Source organism: Engystomops pustulosus, chromosome 2, assembly GCF_040894005.1.
Source record: "Engystomops pustulosus chromosome 2, aEngPut4.maternal, whole genome shotgun sequence".
NCBI lineage: Eukaryota > Metazoa > Chordata > Amphibia > Anura > Leptodactylidae > Engystomops > Engystomops pustulosus.
In genome coordinates this window covers 190,209,203-190,230,594 of record NC_092412.1, presented here as the reverse complement: position 1 = coordinate 190,230,594, position 21,392 = coordinate 190,209,203, and the positions used below count along the sequence as shown (strand labels likewise).

Here is a 21,392-nt window from a genome sequence, read left to right as displayed (position 1 = left end):
AGCTACCTTGTAAGGGATCTCCCTTGACATCAAGCCTGACCTACAAGAGGTCTTATTACATGAAGTGGGATTAAGCCAAACCAGTATATCTATTTCAGGAGCAACAGGCTCCCAACTGTAGACAGCACTGTTTCAACCTGTTTGGGTCTCTTCAGTACAGTGTAGGGAACTGGTTTGGCTGGGTGAGAGCCTTGTGACTAGGGTCGGGAAGTAAGAGTTCTCCTTACGGAGACTGCCAATTAAGGCCAACAAGTAGGTGTGTGGAGTGAACAGCTCCCTCTCTGTTTTGTGGTCACATGATGTGCAGACTTGAGGTCATAGCAAGTGATCCAATAATACTGCTTTCTGCATCATATAACTATGGACTGTATTGCAGAAACCTGTAAGCATGACAATTGAACTTTTTTTTAGTAAGATGCTTGTAATATTGAGTTCATTATAACAAGAAGGGAAACTGTTAGGCACTGAACTCTTACTATCCACATGTCCCACTAACTTGACTCCTACAATCTACATGTCCCACTAATTTAAAATGAAATTTTTATTGTATCATAAGATTATAACTATAATTTCAATATTAGAAGATGTACTGAAACATGATTTTGAATTAATGGGATTGGCTGGATTTGAGAACTTCATGGTTTCCAACACTCATCACCTCTGCTTTGTGAGGCAGTTGCATTGCTCTGGAAGCCTTTTGCATTTGAAGGCTTTGGTCACATTAATTTATCTTGTGGTCTGTGGCTCATTTCTATTCAAATTATCAAGTCTTACCTGCAATACCAAGAACAGTGACTGTACAATATCTAAGCACTTCGGCCTCCTGGCTGAACTGATCCCAGAGAACCCGTTTAAGTTATAAGAACAAATTCCACAAGCATATCACTTAGCTTCATTATCTTCCTCTGTCAAACAGCTGGTCCTTAGATTGAGGGAGATCTGAGATTTCTGCTTTGCAAGTTATTGTTATGTGTTTATTATTTTAAATCTCCTTTCTTTTATTTTGCAGGTTACACGATAGTGTCTGGCAAATATTCAGAAACCGTCCAAGGGTATAAACGCTGTGAGAGGCCACAGTTTGACTTTGGCATAGTTTGTACTCCCATACAATGTATCTTCTTTCTAAAGTGCGGATACCATTGGATAGTAATCTAAAATTACCCTCAAGAGGAGTACAATAATCATGTAAAAATGACAGATGAACAATCAATCTCCTTAAACCTTAAATGGTCAAACTGCAAAACCTTTAGACCAATATATTTTAAATGGAAAATATGAAACATGTTGGAAGAAACATCTGCATATAAAACCTTGAAACAGTATAAGACTGACAAATGCTGTGTACAAACTCCTGTTTTATCCTATGATTCTGACATTTCCATTTTTCCTTTTTTATTAATACTGGAGAGATCAGATTACTTCATTCATCCCTTGTCTGCATACAATAACTTGGAAATAACACGTTTTACAATCCTGTCAATCTATACCTGGACAATGCTGTGTATTACATAACATTCAGCAGAACCCATATTCTGAAGAGTGATTTGTCAAGGCCATAGAATACCCCATACTTGAGAAAGCCTCATCTAAAGCATGCAGCGATTCCTCTGGTTATACCGTATAGACTTCAGGCTGCGAGTGTATGTTCAGGATGCATAATAATTGTATGCCGGGTAGTGTAATCTGTCTCAAGTGTTTGCCCAAAGCAATATTGTTATTTCATCTGAAGCTTTTTATGTCTCGATTTCCAAAGTGCTAAGAACAGTCATTCATCTATTACCCTGTAATATTCTTAAGATACGTCTATGACTTGTTTTAGGGTTAATCATCCTGGTTTAAAGCTCCAAATAACAAAAAGATGGCTCTTTTCTTAAAAATAATTTAACAATAATCTATCATTCTTATATATTTGTGTTTTCTTTTTCATGTTGGGACCAAAAATTATGTGGCTTAAACTGTTTCCCTAGATGCAAAGGGGTCATTTTTGGAGCTAAAATTACCTTAATGCATTGTCTTATCAGAAATATCATTGCACACCTGAATACTCATGGGAGGCATTGTGCGGCTCTATGACTTGCAGGCCATAATGCAATTTGTCTGGTTAAAATAAGCATCTAGAATCCCTAGCAAACAATATTATGAATGAGGTGTCTTCAATAGATTTCATTTTTGCTACGAATTTTCCGGTAAAGCAACCTTGTGTATGAAAGGATGACTTAAGCATACAATACAATCTGTTATAATACTGCATATATCATTTTTTCATAGAAACAAAATTCTGGAGCATCTTTTACTAGAACTCTGCTTTGTGTCATTTCTCCTGGAAATATATGAATACCCTGATGGGATTCTTGACCCTGACCACATTGTGTAGAGTAGAAAGAGAGACCTTCTCAACAATAAGACTGGTTAACAAGTGTCAATCTAATATTCCAAAGGAATGCCATAACAACATAATGTAAAGGCCTCATAATCATGATGCCCAATTTTTGGGATTATGTCGCAATATCAATATCTCTTTGGTAGTAGAAAAATAGTGATACATCCAAGAACAGGGGCACAACGGATACACAAGACCAAAACAGTAAAGGTAATGAAGGTAAAAAATCTGACACATTGGGGCAGATGTATCATTGTAAATGCGCCAAAAAAGTGTTGGGAACTCCCTTTTTTTAGGTGCAAAAGTGTTGCGGATCATTTATAATGCGTTTGCGCCAGAAAGAACAGATGTTTCTGACTATCCCGACTTCTTTGTCTTTTTTTGGCACAAGTGGGCCTATATTTTCCACATCATCTGCCACATTTATGTTACATTTGTTGTTTTTTTTAGGCACAATTTTTGCCGCAGAACAGACCAGGGAAAAATGGTCTAAAATCAAAAGAAAAAGAAAGACAGGTGCAGCCCATGTAAGATTTTGGTGCACATCTCATTTGTGTCTGCATTTTTATGGCACCTGACTTATTAGTTCCGGCTGCGCATTAATTGCTTACAGCCGTGCACTACTTTAATACAACGGGCTATGCTTTCCCAATGTATTAATTACTTACAGCATGATGCGTTGTGCAGTAAAGCATTATGGATGGTCTTAAAGGGGTTGACCACTTTACCTCATGTTTTTGGTAATGTGAGTGTGGGTGTAGGGGACAGGATATCAGATAATTTACCAACATACATCTATTAAATGTTCTGCACCACTTTCTTATTATGGAAAGTGAAGCCTCCTGACTTTTACCTCATTAGCCAGACATTACTGGCCGTAAAATGACAGCACATGGAGGGTCATGTGATCTCCAACGACCTATGACCTATTTCCCAGCATGAATACTATCATAAGGTCCTGGCAGGGCAATTGTTCATGGACAGATAACATGACTCCAACTGTGTTACATATCGATAAAGCAAGGCAGAACTTTTAATAGCTGTTTATTGGTAAATTACCTAAAACATTAGGTAAAGTGCCAAACCCTTTAAGGCTTTACTGGCAAAACATGGACGTCATTGGAGTGCATTCATGTGAACCTGTTTTATCAATGTCTGATTAAAGATGTTATTTCAACTCATAGGCCCACATTTATCAAAACTAGTAGAAAGCTTGAACACTATAGGAGCCTGCGGACAAATGTTCCATGAACCTGCCACAAAAACCATCCAATCTAAAATGGATTTTCTTGTAGCATCTTACAGAAGGAACATAATTCTGTAGTTGGTTTGCCATTTGACCTTGACCTTTGGGGTATCCTCTCTGAAATTCCTACTTCTCTCTTAAAGTTCATAGATAAACTGTTAGAGAAGCCTTCAACAACCAGTCTGCCTCCAGGCCAGGAGATGGGGTGGTAATGGGGTGTATGAAAACTGGACAACTTTTTTGCTCTTCTTTTTATTACAGCATATGAATGTTTTATGAGTTGCTGGACAGTTGGAAATGACATATGATCGCTAGGGCTACTAATAACGCTATCATTCACTATAACATGTACAGGTATAGTCTGAAAAGTGACTGAAAACTTGTCACATTCACCTGGACAAAATACAAAGGCACATGTTTGTCTTATTTCTCAAGAAAATCTATGATTGAAAGAATCAAATCTGTACAAATGGCTCTGTCCTCGCACTTCTGTGGTAATTGCTGCCAGTTAGCTTCTATAAAATATATGAGGGATAATTGGTGCAAGCTCTTTACTAGGCACTACACAAGTATTGTCACAGGAGGAACATTCCAAGTTGCCAAATTGCTTCTCTACCTTTGAATGGTGGCAATTAGAATATGTAGGCTACATCAAAATCCTTCTCTTCACATGACACATGCAGTGTAATGCAACTGGTAGACTACAACCAATTACCTCCTAGAATACTTATTCGCTAAGAGAAGTTGATTTCCTGCAGTGTGATAAAATCAGTAGAAAAGGCAATTACGGACCCACACATTGCCTGTTTTGTAGCTTCCAAATGTAGGAGATATAAGAAGTGAACTAGTTTGTCTGTGAGGACCGTCCGTTTAATTCTAGATTGGAGTATACTTACAGCTACCTTGCCAGTCGAGACCATGACATCAATCAGAATCAACAAATCCATTGTATTTAATCTGTGAAACGTAAACACATGATCTATCAAATCAGTAAAAATAAATAACATAAATTCTGTGTTAAACTAGTACTAGTAAACAGAGTTGAATAAGGGAATGGATCCTAATAAATGTGGTGCCCTATCTATGGTATATAGGAGAGGTATCTGAGCAGAGAGATCCACAAATTTATGTGAAGATACAAATTATGGGGGCGATTTATCAGGACTTGCCTAAAATAATCCTAATTCCTTTTAATAGCAATTACTGATAGTAATTGCTATTATTTCCCCTTTATGCCATCTCAACACTAATGGCAGGCCAGCAGGGGATGGACCTGCCCCATTCCTGTGCACTTACTATAGCCTGTGAACAATCATGACTGAACATTTGCAGGTTATGGTGCAAATCTACACTAGGTTGGTTGAATCCAGGGGCACCAAAGGATTGGGGACTTCATAATATGCCTGTGCGCAAGCACCAGCATATGAGTCATGTCACTTAAAAACTCTTAAATTAGATATATACTTAATCTAAGCCCTTAAAAGTAACTCGTCATCAGAGCAGCTGAGAAGTTTCGAGATGATGTTTCTTTCATGGTCCATTGTGGTTTTATGAAATCAAGGATGCAGAGAGTCTAACATTGAAGTTAAGCTTTTCCTGAATTAGAACCCCCCCTTCACTGTAATTGATGCACCTACATCCAGGGACATCATTGATAAGATCTCCTGTGCGGCGCACAGTGCATAAACTATTCTTAAACAGGTTTGCCCCTCAAGAAATTTCTCAAATTTTAATCCCCTAGTGATGTTTGAACAATTAGGATCGTTTTTTACTCTCTTAATTTACAATTTGACTCAGTTTTATTGATATTTTAGCTCCTATAACTCAGTAACGGTCAGTGCAAAGAGTAGGAGATGCTGTGTACTACATCTGCATTTGCATTTCATTTTATTTTATTTACATTCACTAGTATCTAACACATAGAAAAAGAGAGATGAGACAGCCTATAGATGAGGGATCCATGAGATAGATATAAACACAATGGGGCACATTTACTTACCCGGTCCGAGGAGTTCACAGACAGACTCCCCGCTCAGGTCTGCTGGAGTTCACCTTCTTCTTCCCGGAGCATGTAAGTGCATTGTCTTGCGACACAATTCAAATCTTAAATTCTACAGTCGGATAGTCCAACTGCACACCACCGATTTCTGCTGCATGAAAGCCAGCGCAGCTGTGCCACAATACAATCGGGTGCGAAACAATCCCAGCATAAATCTCTGTTAAATACCTGTCAAAGCTGAGAAAACAGCTAACAAATAAGCCCCAATTACAAACACCAGCGCTGCTATATCTCAGCTATAACACACAACAACTCTGCTATTCCTCCTTACCCTGCTATAAATATCTTATCTTATCTGTAGTTTATAGAGTAAGTCTCTGCACAACACTGCTTGCTGGCAGGAAGTGTCTGTGTCTGAGTTTGTCTTGTAAGGAGAGGGAGGAGCCGGATGCAGAGAGCACTGCAATGTGCAGACATGAGAAGCTATTCAAGAGAAGAATCTGCCCTGCCATAGTCAGAGGATTTATGGTCGGATCCCTGGGGAACCAAAATTGTACACACCGTGACTTATTTAGACAGATTGGGATTATATCTGTGAAATGCTGTATTTTTGCTAATAACAGTGAATTAGATAATGTGTTACTTTGTTATTCTGAGTATATTTAAGAATCTTGCCTTTGTGGGAATACCCTTTCCTAATGTTAAGGACCTCTTCCATGAATACATGGTACATACAAAAGCCTAAAGATTTAAAGAATTTAAAGAATTTTATTTATTAGTTACAAAAGGGAATTATCAGCAGCATAAATTGTAATGCAAATACAGATTTCCAGAAAATGAGGCAGCACTCTGGTAAGTATAAAGGTGATCTTAAAGAGCACCTTATTTTGCCATGGGTGAATAAAGATCACCTTTATACTTACCGGAGTGCTGCCTCATTGCATCAATTTTTTGGATATCTGACCTTACAAACCAGTGGATAGGGTTTGTTGGAGGCGTGCACCCACCATTAGACTTGATCCATTATACTCACTGTGCTGCTCCACAATCGGACTGTTTGGTAATGCAAATACAGATGTAGCAGCGTTTTACTTGACTCTTAATGAGAAATCTTTAACTTGCCAGCATGGTGGCATCACTTTGAAGAGAGATGCATTGAATTAGTTGTACAAAGTCAGCATCCACAGAAATTTCTTACTGGATCTCCTTGAGTCTGGTGTATGATGTTAATCACAACAGAAGGAGCATTCTGAAGTAGAGAGAGCATGACTTCAGGGCTAAACTCTCCAGAGTATGTCGTGGGGCGGGCAGTGGGTACGGTGCATACTATAGGAATTACATGCCAGGCTGGACTTGACATAGAATGTGGCAGTGGGAGTATCATGACTAGTACACAATGACCCCTCACTGACTGCATTACAAACACCATGAATAATAATGGCACATTAACATGGGAATCATACAACAGCAGCATAAAAAAGATGTCATGGGGCCCCATTAAAATTAAGTAAGCCTCCACCATCATAATGTTTTGATATGTCCAGGATTTTTTAAATAAAAACATTAAACTCTACCTTACCTAGATGCCTTATTTCTATGGTGCTCATTCTGAACACCATGTTTTCCCCCTATACAACTCTTAGTGATAAACCTAGCCACCCGCAGCCAGCACTAGGAGGAGCTCATTGCATTGGAACTAATACAGCTTTTATTTCACTTACTGTAAGCTGTAAAATTGAATTGAGCTGCAAGGAGTGGCAGCTACATTAAAGAGCAGCAAAATATCAAAGCAGTGCTCCTTTCCCTCAACGGCTCTATATCAGCTACAGGATCTGCCAATATTAAGGTACACCTCTATCATACAGTTACCATTGCACTTAGACTACCCTATAAATAATACACCTCATGCTGCCTGCTGCAAAGTTCACTAATAAATACATCTACATTGTTGCTTCTATCCACAGTCATCCAGCTCCCAACCTGGTCGACTGTTATGCCCTGTCAACAGAGTGTACAAAGGGAGAATCTGTTGCCTTGGTGCTCTCTTTACTGGCTAGAAGCTGTAAGTATAGCCACAGTTCCCATTATCTTTCATACAACCGCTTTCGGCTCCCTGCTCTTCATGCTAGGCATAACAGGCGATCATGAACACGATATTTAGTCTGTTCATCTTTTTTCTATTTTCAAGCATTAATCACAGGTAGTGGCAGGTAGTTAATATATATTCAAGTTTTTGCATTTACTGTTCAGGATTGGTTTTGTGGATATTTTTGGGTTCCATCATTTGTCTTTTAAAAACCTGGTGAGAAAATAGCAATTGTGTAGTTCAATATAGTGGTAAAATAAAATGGAGGGATACATTTGTTGTAACTTTCCTCTCGTTTTCATAATAGATGGTTTTTATCCAAAGATTGCTGTATTCTTTTCGAGTTTGTACAATTTATTTAGGATTTTCTGACAGCTCTTGATATTGGGATCCTTTAGTTATTCCACTAATACATGTGCAAACTGCAAGTTCTACTCCATTGATACTGAATTGTAAATGACTTCTGGGTTCCACTATGATTTCAGAATATGTGAAGTAACATCAAACATTTAAGAAAAATTTCAAAATACTGTGTAAATTATGGGAAAATATGTAATAAAAAGAACAAAACAACAATTACTCATCACTGGAAACAGTATTGTCTATTGGAAATGGTGGCAAAGAATCAACTGACCATTTAGATGTCCTGATCCAATTCTCCAAGTTCTCCATCAGATCACCAAAGCTACGGAGAGAATGAAGGAAGTTGGAATTACACTATGGATTTTACAACAAATAACACCATTTGGATCACATTATAGGAATATTGCTCAATCAATAATGGGAAAATGATGGCAGTTGTGCAACCAAAAAGCCCTTGATATGGATTTCCATGAAAGTAAAGGATTTCCCTGCAGAATACAGACATGCTACTGTGTATCATGCTAACTTTGTTATTTAAATGTATTTTGTAAAACGATATGTACAACCAGTTTATGATGCTACTCTCTGTAAATACAAGAAGACTAAAAGTATTAAAACAAAATCTCTGACAAAACAGACTCCTAGCTAATGTTTTCCTCTGTGTATATGTCAGCGCTCTTGCTTTATTACAGAGGATTTGGTGAGAGAAAATACAAGATTCAGGTGAAATGAATCATCATAGCTTGATCATCAGAGATTAGAGGATCTTTTTTGATGTTAGTCTTATGATTCTTTGGATGGTTTGTGTTGCTCAGTGGCAAGGTTTAGGAGTATGAAGGTAACCCCATCACCCACCCCCACTTTCTCTTATTTACTGCTCGCTTGCTGCATTCCACTGTGGATGACTGGTTATGAATTACAACCTATCCATTACAAGGGGACCTGGGGGGACAATCTTTTCCCTTCATGGACAAGTTCATAAGCCACTTGTCGAGGGTACATAGTGCAGGCGATTTATAGGCCTGTCAGATTTCTTCTCAGATATATTTCTCATTTTCTGCAGCTCTTAAACAGTAGAGGTTCAATTGTCTCCTTTAAAATGTTCTCACTATAGCAAGTTTATGTTGGGTAGACCATGTTTCTCCTTTGTGTATACTTGGTATATATTTGCTCACGTACATATTGTAGATATGAAATAGAGTTTAATAGTAGGTCAGGAGTGCAGAAATGTTTCTGGAAAATAAACATTTCTGTCTTTCTTGCCCATAGCAAATGGTTATAGCACATCTAGCACATTTTTTTTTCCAGAAAAATTGGAAGGGGCATTCTCATCTCATTTGTGGAAAAAGCAAAACATGGTTGTCCATTGAGACTTCTGAAACTCCTATAGGGTTGAATGATAATTGCGGAAACAGCATAGACTAATGAGATATAGTGTTCCTATACATTTCAAACTATCTAAAGCAGTGTATGTTTCTGTGTGACCAATATACTTGAACTTTTCAAATGTGTTTAGACAAGTGATGACGGCATATGGGGCATGACAGCGCATTTTAGAATGTGACAATGTGTGGCAATATTGTGACACACCTAAAATAATAAAGGCTGAAAATAAGTGAATCTTAAAGTTTTTTTTTTTTTTTTTTAATTTTATATAAAGTTCGAGGGGGTCTATAAAAATAAAAAAAATATAGTCACCTCCTCTGAAGCTCCCTGTACTCCTGTGGCGCACTTCCATTGCCACTACTGTCACATGCCTGCTACAACATTAGTTTCGATGTGTAGCAGACACGGGCAGTGGTTGTATAGAAGCAGAGGGTGATGGGTGTCACTGCGAAAGAACAAGAGCCACTGAGGAGGTGAGTATAAGTTGTATTTTTTTAAAAACAAGCTTGGACAACAACTTTAATGCGGTAAATGATTGGTCAAATGTGTCCATAGATGCTTTAGATTTAGAAAATAACACTGGAATGAATTTGACATATATTTAAGTCTAAAATTAAACTGATCTAGCCCATATGCCCGTCTTGCATCATGGTCAAATATAACAATGTACAGGGGAGTGTCTACAAGTAGTGAGAAACTTAACGGGTAGCAACTGAAGTAGTAAAATAAAATAAAAACAGTTATATCTTATATCTTATATCTCTTATATCTTAATCATGGTACTGTATTTAACATAAGGCATAATCTGCTGCCCGCCTGCTATTCTGTGCTTTGTCATCATTCTTAGTTTTGTAACCGTAACCAAATACTGTTTGGAGAGCTATACTGTTATTTTTGAAATAATATGAAAAAGGAATATCTAGTCCCAGAAAATATTTCACGTACAGTATAAATAAAGGAGTAATACTCATGTTACCAAAACCACATTACTTCTGTCCTTTGCCAACGTTAGTTTACCTGGCTCAGTGAATTACATGAATTATTAACAAGTAAGCTCTACAGACAATCACTACATAATGATTATGTGTTCCCAGTGCTGAGATCACTGTTGAGGGCAATCACTGATATGTCATTTATGTGGCCAGGTGAACAGAGACTGGCAAGGGACCAGGAGATATATGCTTATGCCTAGGGATGTGTACGGTAATTAGTAATATTTATATGATTGTCAATTGTTGTTTAAAAGATTAAATTGCAAAACTATTTAGACACGAAAACATAGGTTTCACATGCATCTTAATTTCCAAAATAAATCCTTTCAGTAGAAAATTTTACTGCACCTGATAGCATCCAAAACAGATAGATTCTGCCATCGCTTCCAGCTGAGATTTGCCTGGGTCAGATGGACAAAGTTCAAATTCCAATCTAAAACAGTAAGGTCAGCTACACCTGCTAGAGGAATACATGCAGCTAAAACAAACTGAACATCATAAGTCAAAGCTGAGGCAGAATGTGTGCCGAACATTTTGGTTTCATGGCCTTCAAACCTCCTTGGGCTTTGGCAAGGAGTTCCAGTTTGTCAACTTTGCCGATCTAAAAGGTATCAAACGGGATTGATGTCATCAACGATCACAGGTGTTACTACTAAAGTAACCTTTCAGATTTATGGTCTATCCAAACAGAGCTTTACTTATTGCGCTAATTCATGCTCTTTAATTTTGGTGCATTTTTGGTGAACAAATCATTTTATAGTTCATAACGGGATGTTACATTGTGACGCGTGAGGTTACTGAATTGGAGCACAACCAAAAAGATTTAGAACTGTCTCCACATTCATGTTGGTCAAATGGAACTCCATAGACCAGCTTTTTGCAGCAAGTGTGTGCTAAAAATTGCACCAAAATTAGTATCTGGACACTAATGTAAATCACTGCAGATTAGCCATCACGATTCCTCAACCTATGCTTCTGGCCTAATGAAGGAATAAAATGCCCATCTTAGGGATGCTTTTGATATAACGCGCTTGACATGTGTTTAATATTACTTAAAGTGCACTTGTGATACAACTGGGGAGACATTTTAGACTACCTGCAAACAAGTGTATTTTTCCTCTGCCCACAAACCATGAAGTATTCTTGGTTTTTGCGGTCAGAGAGAGGTGATTTATCAAGCTGCCTAAGAGTAAAAATGTGCTTAGTTCCCCATAACAACCAATCATAGCTCAGCTTTCATTTTACCAGTGTTCATGAATATTTTAAAGAGGTGCTGTAATTGGTTGCCATGGGCAACTAAGCACAGTCTTTTAGGCCGAGTCTTGATACATCTCTCCCAGTATGCCTTTAGTGTTTTCAAAGGAAAGGCAGTATGTCTGCAAAAACATTCCATGTGTCACCAGTATGCCACAAAAGAAAGCCAAAACAGTACATGCCCAAAGTTTATTCTCAGGGGCACTAGGCTAATGCACAGCTGTCTGTATGAGCCCATAGAAAGACATGGGGACATGAACTAGAAACATAAACACTAACTAACAAACATGAGAAAAATATATTAGTGTATATCATGGTTTAGTTGTAAAGATGGAAAAGAGCATAAGACAGCACTACCAGAATTATATTTTAATGCAATTATATTTTTTTTCCAGAGACAAATAAAATGGGAACAATACATAGCTTTACAGACAAAAAAAGCTACAAACTTAATCCAGATATTACTAGTTAATCAATAACTTCAAGTTTGGATGCTGACAATATCTATAAATGTCATAAAAACTGCTTTAAATACAAATGATCTAACCAGAAAGATTATAATCACTTCTGTACATAAATATGTCTATTTTTAAGATAAATGAATATTATAGTAATTACTAGCAAGTACAAAATTGGTTTTAATTTTTTTCACATTGCGTTATATCCTGAGAACTAATAGCTTCCATATTTATACTTTTATACTGTCAGAGGAAATATTGTTGAATACTTTTTTATGATTGCTGCATTAACACTTTTATTGTTTAGAAAGCCATAAGCACATAGGAGAGATATAGAAAGATTCAAGACAGTGAAGATGCTAAAGACACATTACTCGTTCCAAGCACAAATTGAATTGGTAGCAGGAAACGATAGAGACATGAGATGTTTGCAGAACTCCAGCTGACCTTCAATCTAATCTGTTCTTGGTGCTGAAGCAGTAAATGAGACCACAGGATCCTCTTTCTTCTGCATAACACAATAATACCATCAGCTTTTCAATTAAAACAGAATTACCATCTGGAAATGTATTCTATTTTACCCTAAGCAACAACGTACTTAATAACTGTCTGTTTTCTCTATCCATCTATAATCTATCTATTGATCCATCTTCTATCTATTGATTCATCTTCATCTATTTATCTATCTAGTATATAACTAGGTCTTGATTTCCAAATTGCTCACTTTAGAAAAATAATTCATTTTGTCAGGCAAGGTTTCAGTTCACATATAACTAGCTAAAGGAAACCTCCCATCAGATTACCTGATGGTAGATGCTTACAACTCACCTCCCCGTCCCCATACCCATCGCCAGAAGACTTCCTTTTGTATCTTTTAGAACTTTTCATAGAAATAAAGTTTATTTAAATTTGTAAACAAGCCTGGCTCTTGGCTCCGCCGATAAGTGATTTATTCATGCCCCTCAGTAGCCTGGCTCCGCCTACTTACCGGAGGAGCCAAGAGGTGCTCTACAGACTCATTTGCATATTTCAAAAAAAGTTTATTTCTATAGAGCATGTCTGTTAGAAAATATACATAAAGAAGTTTTCTAGAGATGTGTCAGAGAGGTGAGTTGTAAGCATCCACCATCAGGTAACTTGATATTCAGAGTCATAAGGAAGATTTATCATTAGGCAGGCTCCTTGGGACAGTTCTATGTCTTTGGAGCTACACTGCCCGTAACATCCATTAAAGTGGCTTTGGCCCTCTTCTTGAACTCTACTTGTGTCTGGGATTTTTCTTCCAAAAAGTCGCAAAATGCAAAAAATGTCGCTGCACATACACTAGCAGGGGAGTGTAGTGACTATGCAATGGTGTTAGTTTTGCACGGCGTTCCATTATCATTAGTTCTATGGTTATGTAAGTATAGTGAAGTGATGTAAATAGTCCTGTGTGAGTTTTTAGCAATGAAAAGTCATTAAACACCTCCATGCGACTTTTTGATGACAAAATCCCTAACAAAACCACTGATAAATCTCCCCCATGAACACTATAACTGGTAAACCATAAACACTCTGATTGTAGAAATGAATTCTGTGATTCAGCTCAGAAGAGTTTAGAAAGAGATACTGGGAGATTCAGCCAGCACCCAGCCCCGCAGTACCATATAATCTGTCTGTCACTGTGACTACATATCTTCACTGCACTTGAAATATATTTTTGTATCAATCAATACAAAGTTTAATCTTATTTACTGAAATCAGTGCCAGAGTTTGCTATGATTACTATGGCAAAATTAAAGTAATATACTACAGTTAAGTTCATTGCTGGAGACAGTTTCAGAGTTTTCGCTTATTTTCTGCAGCAAAGTAAACTTTAAACACCACAGTTAATTGCATTTGCTGGAAACATTACCAGAGTTTTGCTTATTTTCTGCTGCAAAGCTTCAGAAAGTTAATTAAATTTGCTGAAAACCAACTGTCATATTTTCACCTATTTTATATGGCAAACAGTAATCTGTTCGTTCCCACCTATATGACATGAGGATGGACCATCGACCACTAACCCAGAAACTTCTCATACCCGCTTTTGGTTGATTTACCTTTATCTATTTTTGTAATACATTTTGCCTTAAAACCCTTTAGCAGCACTTACTAAAGTAAGAAGCTTGCTAGCTATCTCCCAGGAAGAGGATTGTTAAATCTTTAGCTTTATTGGAACATACCGATAAGCTAGGAAACAATCCACTAAGTAGCATTCCGATCGTTGGGCCTGGCTAATTCATGAGTGGGGGGTCTGAGGAGGCAGTGGCTGCAGCATCGAGCATCGCAGTCACTGCTGCCATCAGGAGTGGGAGTGGGGAGAATCTGAAGAGAGGGAAGCACCTCTGACCGCCCCCTCATGAATACGCCAGACCGCTGTAATCTAGGGCTGACGATCAGACCGCTACTTGGTGGATTGTTTCCTAGCTTATCGGTATGTTCTGATAAAGCTAGGGATTTGACAATGCTCTGGGGGTGGGCTAGGGAGCTGCTTACTTTAGTAAATGTTGCTAGAGCTCTTTAATGTGACATATCTCTTTTTCTGCTAGACCACACTCCACTAGTATCTTTTGTGTTTCTAAAATACATTATAAGATAGTGCAAAACATTTCCAGTTGTAAAGATTTTTGTATTTCTTTAATGTCTGCTTCATAGAATGTTTTTTTATTTTTTACTGATTCAGTATAGTATAAAGCAGTATTTGTGTATAGCATCTTGAAAAAGATTATATTATGCTGAGGAATAGCACAATAAATACATTTTAGAAGTAGCAACCTAAGATGATGCATTACATGAAATTATGGTCAGCAAAATAATTTTAAAAAGTCCAGTTCTTCTTAAAAATGTTTTTCTTTATTTCCACATGTTAAAAGCCATACAGGCAAATTAATAAATCTTGTTGACGCATTTCTGAACAGAACATCAGAACACGCTGAGGAATAGAACAGTAAATACATCATAGAAGCAGCAACCTAAGATTACTAAGGGCCCGATTCGCGTTTTCCCGACGTGTTACCCGAATATTTCCGATTTGCGCCGATTTTCCCTGTATTTCCCTGGGATTTTGGCGCACGTGATCGGATTTTGGCGCATTGGCGCTGCCATGCACGCGACGGAAATGAGGGGCGTGGCCGAACAAAAAACCCGACGGATTCGGAAAAACCGCCGCATTTAAAAAAAAAAGGGTCGCGGAGCTTGCACTTACCTTCATTAGGAATAGGCCGGTGAACTTGAGTGCATTCCGGGAAACTTCAGCGCAGCAGCGCCACCTGGTGGACGTCGGAGGAACTGCCTTAATGAATCCCGGCCGGACCCGAATCGACCACAGAGAACGCGCCGCTGGATCATGAATGGACCAGGTAAGTAAATCTGCCCCAATGCGTTACATAAAATGAAGGTGTGCAAAACTCACAGATTTTAGCATATGAGGCTGAACATCTAATGGTTATGATGGGGTGTTCTGAATTTTCTTGACAGCAATGGAAAGAAGAAAAATGCCAATATCAAAGGTGACTTACATGGGCTTACTCCCCATTGTTCTGAAGGTTTGATATCAAATTCTGACACTAAATGACTAAAGCATATATGACCAGCTTAAGGGTGTAAACTACAATTTAGAACATATAAAGTAGGTTTAGCTACTCGTTTAGCTATTTTAGCTTTACTTTTAAGATGTAAAGTTTTTTTGATTTGTATCGTTTTTGTAAGCTTTTAGTACAAATGCTGGTGGAGTCCTCTCCTTTATTGTAGTTGTGTTTGTGTACACCAAACACACTTTCAGAGCACTAACATAAAGTGAGAAACAATTAAGAGCAGAGAAAACCAGCAGAGACAGCACAGATTTCCAATAGGGAGTGTAAAAAGCAGGCTGCAGGGAAGCAGTGGGGGCAACAGGACACATTCTAATTTCACATTATGATACAATTAAACGCAAACATTTACCAGCTTGTGGAAAGTAATTCGGTTAATTGTGTATCTTGGGGAGGGATGCTTTTTATTTTTTTTTTCCAGTGATAACATCTCTTTATTAGATTGTCTGAGTAATTAGTGGCAAAGCCAATTTGTTTACAACCAGTTGCTGAATGATAATTGGCATCTCCTGTTTTATGTTGCAATTTCAAAGTGGAATGCTGTACAGTTTAATGGGAACCCATTGAGTGATTCACAGGATAAGCTTCATTTAGCAAATAGGGCGGAGAAGAGGCAGTCATGTGACAAATTGGAGCAATCTATTAATACAAGTATTCTGGAGCACTGTGTCATTCTCACTTAGTAGCAGGTTGATGAACTCTTCGAAAACTCTTCAAAAACCTTGACCTTTTCAAGTCTGTTAAGCTGATTGTTTTATTCTACGGGATTGTGTTACAAGGTTTTACAATATGGAACGAGCATGGCATCAAATATACTTATACTATAAGCAATAAGTGCTCAAAATATATTAGAACAAACAAAAATAACAGCAAAAATTAATTTTCTGTGTTGCACCAGATTTATCACCGGAATCCAGATTTTGAAGTCTTTAAAGGGAACCTGTCACCACATTTGCACATAAACAGCCAGTGATAGGTCCCTATAGAACCCTATTAACTTAGAGCCCTAAAATAACTTTTTATCTTATATTACCTGGTGTCAGAGGGGGGCATGTCCTGTTTGGCTGGCCCCTCCCATCTAATCCCCCCCGATGCCTTATGCCTCCTTACTATTTAGCAGTTCATGTCATGTGACCAGGGTGACATCACCTTAGTTCCTTTAACCTCTTAACAATAGCAAACTGTTACCCATGTATTTATCTGACCACATGAAATCACAGCAGCCTCCATGGACTTCTACTGAATGTAACAAAAGGCACAGTTTAACCCCTACGGGACACAGCATCTTTTGGCCTAAAGGACGCGGACCCATTTTTCAAATCTGCCCTGTGTCACTATAAGTGGTTATAGCGTGGGAATGCTATGAGATATCCAGGGGATTTTGAGATTGTTTTCTCGTGACACATTGTACTTCAAATTAGTTTAAAAATTTGGATGAAATCTTTTGCGTTTAGTTATGAAAAAAAACAAAATTTGGCAAAAAATTGGAAAAATTCTATATTTTCAACGTTCTAAATTCTCTACTTTTGATGCAGATAGTCATAGCACCCAAATAAATTCATAACTTACATTTCCCAAATGTCTGCTTTATGTTGGCATGGTTTTTTTAAGATTCCACATATTTTACTAGAATGTTCTGAGGCTCAGAATTTAGGTATCATTTTTCACATTTTTTGTAAAATCACCAAAACCCGTATTTAGATGGACCTGCTCAACTTCTAATTGACACTGAGAGGCCTAAATAATAGCTAGACTCATAAATTACCCCATTGTGGAAACTACACCCCTCAACGTATGAAAAACCACTTTTAAGAAGTTTGTTAACCCTTTAGGTGTTTTATAGGGGTTAAAACAAAACGGAGGTGCAGTCTGAAAATTGTAATATTTTTTCACAATACACTCATTTTGGGTGGAAAATTAAACATATACAATGGATTAAATGAAAAAAGGCTCCACAAAGTTTGATACCCAATTTCTCCCGAGTACACCGATACCCTATATGTGGTGGTAACCTGCTGTATGGGTGCACGGCTGGGCATAGGAGGGAAGGAGGCGTCATCCAGATCCAATTTGCTATGTCACATTGTACAGGCTATAATTTTTTTCTTTTTTTATTGAGGACCTATAGGGGCTTATTTCTTTTGCCACATGAGATGCACTTTTCTGGTACATAATTTTGGGGCATCTATAGCTAATTGGTGAGATTTAATTAAAGCTTTGTTGGTCGAGGAAATGAAAATCGTCAATTTTTAGGAACATTTTTATGTGTTTTTTTTTTGGCCGTTAACCATACCATAAAAATAGTATATTATTTTTATTCTATGGGTCGCCACGATTACAAAAATACTTCATTTATATATATTTTTTATTTTTTTCCATTTTTACTGAATAAAAAGTAATTTGGCAAAATTGTTGTTAATTTTAGCATCACCGTCTTTCATATGCATAACTTTTTTATTTTTCACCTCACAAATCTGTTTAAGGGCTTATTTTTTGCGAGAAGGATTGTACTTTTTAGTGGTCTTATTTTAGATTGCGTAACTTTTTTAAATCACTTTTTAGAGCATTTTTAAAGGGCATTAATAAAAAATCATCTTTTTTTCAGAGAGAGTTTTTTGAGGTTGTTTTTTACGGGGTTCACTCTGCGGGTCTAATAATGATTTTGTTTTATTATGCAGATTGTTACGGACGCAGGGATACCAAATATGTGGGGGTTTTGTGTATTTTATTCAATTGTACTGAATAAAAACTAATTTGGAGAAAATCGTATTCATTTTAGCATCACCATCTTTTCATATGCATAACTTTTTTATTTTTTGGCAGATAAATCTTGTTAGGGGCTTATTTTTTGCGAGAACAGTTGTTCTTTTTAGTGGGCTTATTTTAGAGTGCATAAAATTTTTTAAATCACTTTTTAGAGCATTTTTTATAGGGTATTAATTAAAAATTATCTTTTTTTCGGAACGTTTTTTGCGTTTTTTTCCTCCGGCGTTTACCGTGCGGGTCCAGTAATGATTCTGTTTTATTATGCAGATTGTTACGGACGCGGCAATACCAAACATGCGGGGGTTTTTTGTGTTTTTATGTTTTTTATACTTTATTAAGTGTTTTTATGGGAAAGTGACATTTTAGGGGCTTATATTTTTATGTATTTATTTTTTATTTATTATAATGTGTAGTGTTAAGTGTTTTTGCATAATTTTACTTCTACATACTTGAACTTAAACCAGTGATACTCTGATCACTGGTTTAAGTTCAATACACTGCTCTACAATACTATTTTATTGTAGAGCAGTGTAAACTGTCTGAGCAAGCTTGCGCATGCTCAGACAGTTTACAGCCAGACCCGGAAGGGTTCTGGCTGCCATGGAAACCGGGCAGCTCCGGGGCACATGCCAGTCCTCGGAGCTGCCCAGGAGAGGATCGGATCCCCCGGTAAGCGGCACGGGGGATCCGATCCATAGGGGGAAGACCCTTACACGCCGCGGTCATGCTTGACCGCGGCGTGTAAGGGGTTAACACCCGCGATCGGAGTCGGCTCCGATCGCGGGTGTTAGCGCATGCTGTCAGCTGTACTAGACAGCTGACAGCCGCTGCTTCTGGTACCGGCTCCGTTCGTGAGCCGGTGCCAGAAGCAGGACGTTATAGTGCGTCCTGGTGCGCTAAGTATCTAGCCACCGGGACGTACTATAACGTCCTGGTGCGCCTAGGGGTTAAAAAAATGGACACAATGGGGCATATTTACTTACCTGGTCCAGTCGCGATCCCGTGGCGCTTTCTCTGGCGAGGATTCAGGTTCTGCCGGGATTCACTAAGGTCGTGTGCCCGGTATCCAGCAGGTGTCGCTGCTGCACCGAGGTCTGCCTCTTCTTCTTCTGGGTGCATGTGAGTTCTTGATCTTGCAATACATTTCATTTTTTAAATTCTGCGGTTTTTCCGAATCCGTCGGATTGTCCACACCCCCGATTTCTGTTGTGCCGAAATCCAATTGCGTGCACCAAAATCCTGGCGGAATTCGGCCCATTTTTCGGGAAACCCAAAAAAAGTGTGGCCGCGGAGCCCTTAGTAAATGAGCCCCAATATTTCCTTTAAGTAAATAGAGCGTGATATGTCTTTAGTTGAATATTAGCAGAGGAGGCACTGGGATGTCAATCAAAATAATGGGGCATGGTTCACTGGCAGCCTGCAAGAGAGAAGAGTCGAAGTCAGGAGACATGAGTCAGGAAAGCTCATTTGCATATCATACAAACGTCTGTAATTAAGGTACAGAGCCTCATTGGCAGCTAAGTTTAGTTGATATAGGGAGGACTTGTAACCCTTTATCAGTAGGTATACTTAGTCAGGGTGGTAAAGTTCTGGTGACAGGTCTTCTTTAACCCTTTAAAATAAACCTACCCCCAGGATAAAGGATTGGAATTCAAGTGATTGGATTCCAATTGCTGGAATCCAATTGCTAGTGTGTTCCACCTGTGAGAGGATCTGCTCTCTTTTTAGCTTCTTATGCACTGGTTTTTAAAAAGGCTTTTAAAATTTTGTAAATAGAGTGGGTTCTGCCAGAGGAAGAACACACCAATATGTCAGTGTGCATGGTTTATAATCGTTAAGCCTGGTGGTAGATGACCTTTTAAGGGAACCTGTCACCAGGAGACCCATTTTTAGCACTCCCCCAGTGCATAGTACGTACACTGCCAAAGTGTTTTTGTATTAAAAATTGGTTTTACAGAAAAAAATATATGTTATATTGTACCTTTCATTAGCATCTGCTGTGAGACTAGGCAGTTGCCAAATGGGAAGGACTGGAAAGGAGCAGTTCCCCCCACCCTTGGGGAACAGCTTCTCCATTCATATATTTTCAAATATTTGAAAACACCCATCACTTGGCTTAGCGACGCACCCTGCTCCTCTAAAGCCAATCCTGAGTGTGGGGAGTTATTCATATATTTGAATAGGTCACATGTTTCCCAAGGGTGGGGGGAACTGCTCCTTTCCAGCCCCTCCCAATTGGCAACTGCCTAGTCACACAGAAGATGCAAATGAAAGATACTAAAACACTTTGGCAGTGTATGTACTATGCTCTGTGGGGACTGGAGGAGTGCTAAAAATGGGTCTCCCGGTGACAAGTTCCCTTTAACCCCTTAACGTTCTGCGCTGTAGCTCTACGGCGCAGAGGTGCAGGGAATGTATGAAGAGGGCTCATGGGCTGTGTCCTCTTCATACAAGGGTGGGGGTTGTTGCATATTGCAGCAAACCTCCACCGCTAATTACCCTTCCATTGCCGCCGGCAAAGTCGCCGGCGGCATTTAAAAGACAATCTTTTTTCCGATCGTCGCTCCCCCCAACTTCATCGGTCCCCGTCCCAGTGATCGGTTGCCCTGGTAGCTCCATGTCTTCGTTTGACCCGAGGCTAAATGGCTTCTGCAGATTTGTTACAATGAGCTAGTGGCTCCTTGTAACGAATAACATATAAAAATACCATATATTGCAATACAGAAGTATTGCAGTATATGGTAGGAACGATCTGACCATCTAGGGTTAATGTACCCTAGATGGTCTAAGAAATAGTGAAAAAAAAGAAAAAAAAGTTAACATTTTTTTTAAAAATTAATAAAATATTAAA

At 38.4% G+C, this 21,392-nt stretch overlaps 1 protein-coding gene across 2 annotated transcripts in view; it reads left to right on the top strand.

Annotated features, from left to right (window-relative positions):
* Positions 1-21,392, top strand: part of TAFA3 (TAFA chemokine like family member 3) — a 320,332-nt gene that overhangs the window by 254,524 nt on the left and 44,416 nt on the right. The window contains exon 5 of one of the 2 annotated variants that reach the window (XM_072137625.1): positions 1,010-8,726. The exons of the other annotated variant lie outside the window; for it this stretch is intronic. Within the exon in view, the coding sequence (XP_071993726.1) occupies positions 1,010-1,021 (12 nt within the window). The 3' untranslated portion in view covers positions 1,022-8,726. Of the gene's footprint in view, positions 1-1,009; positions 8,727-21,392 lie in introns of those variants that run through there. 2 annotated transcript variants of the gene reach the window in all.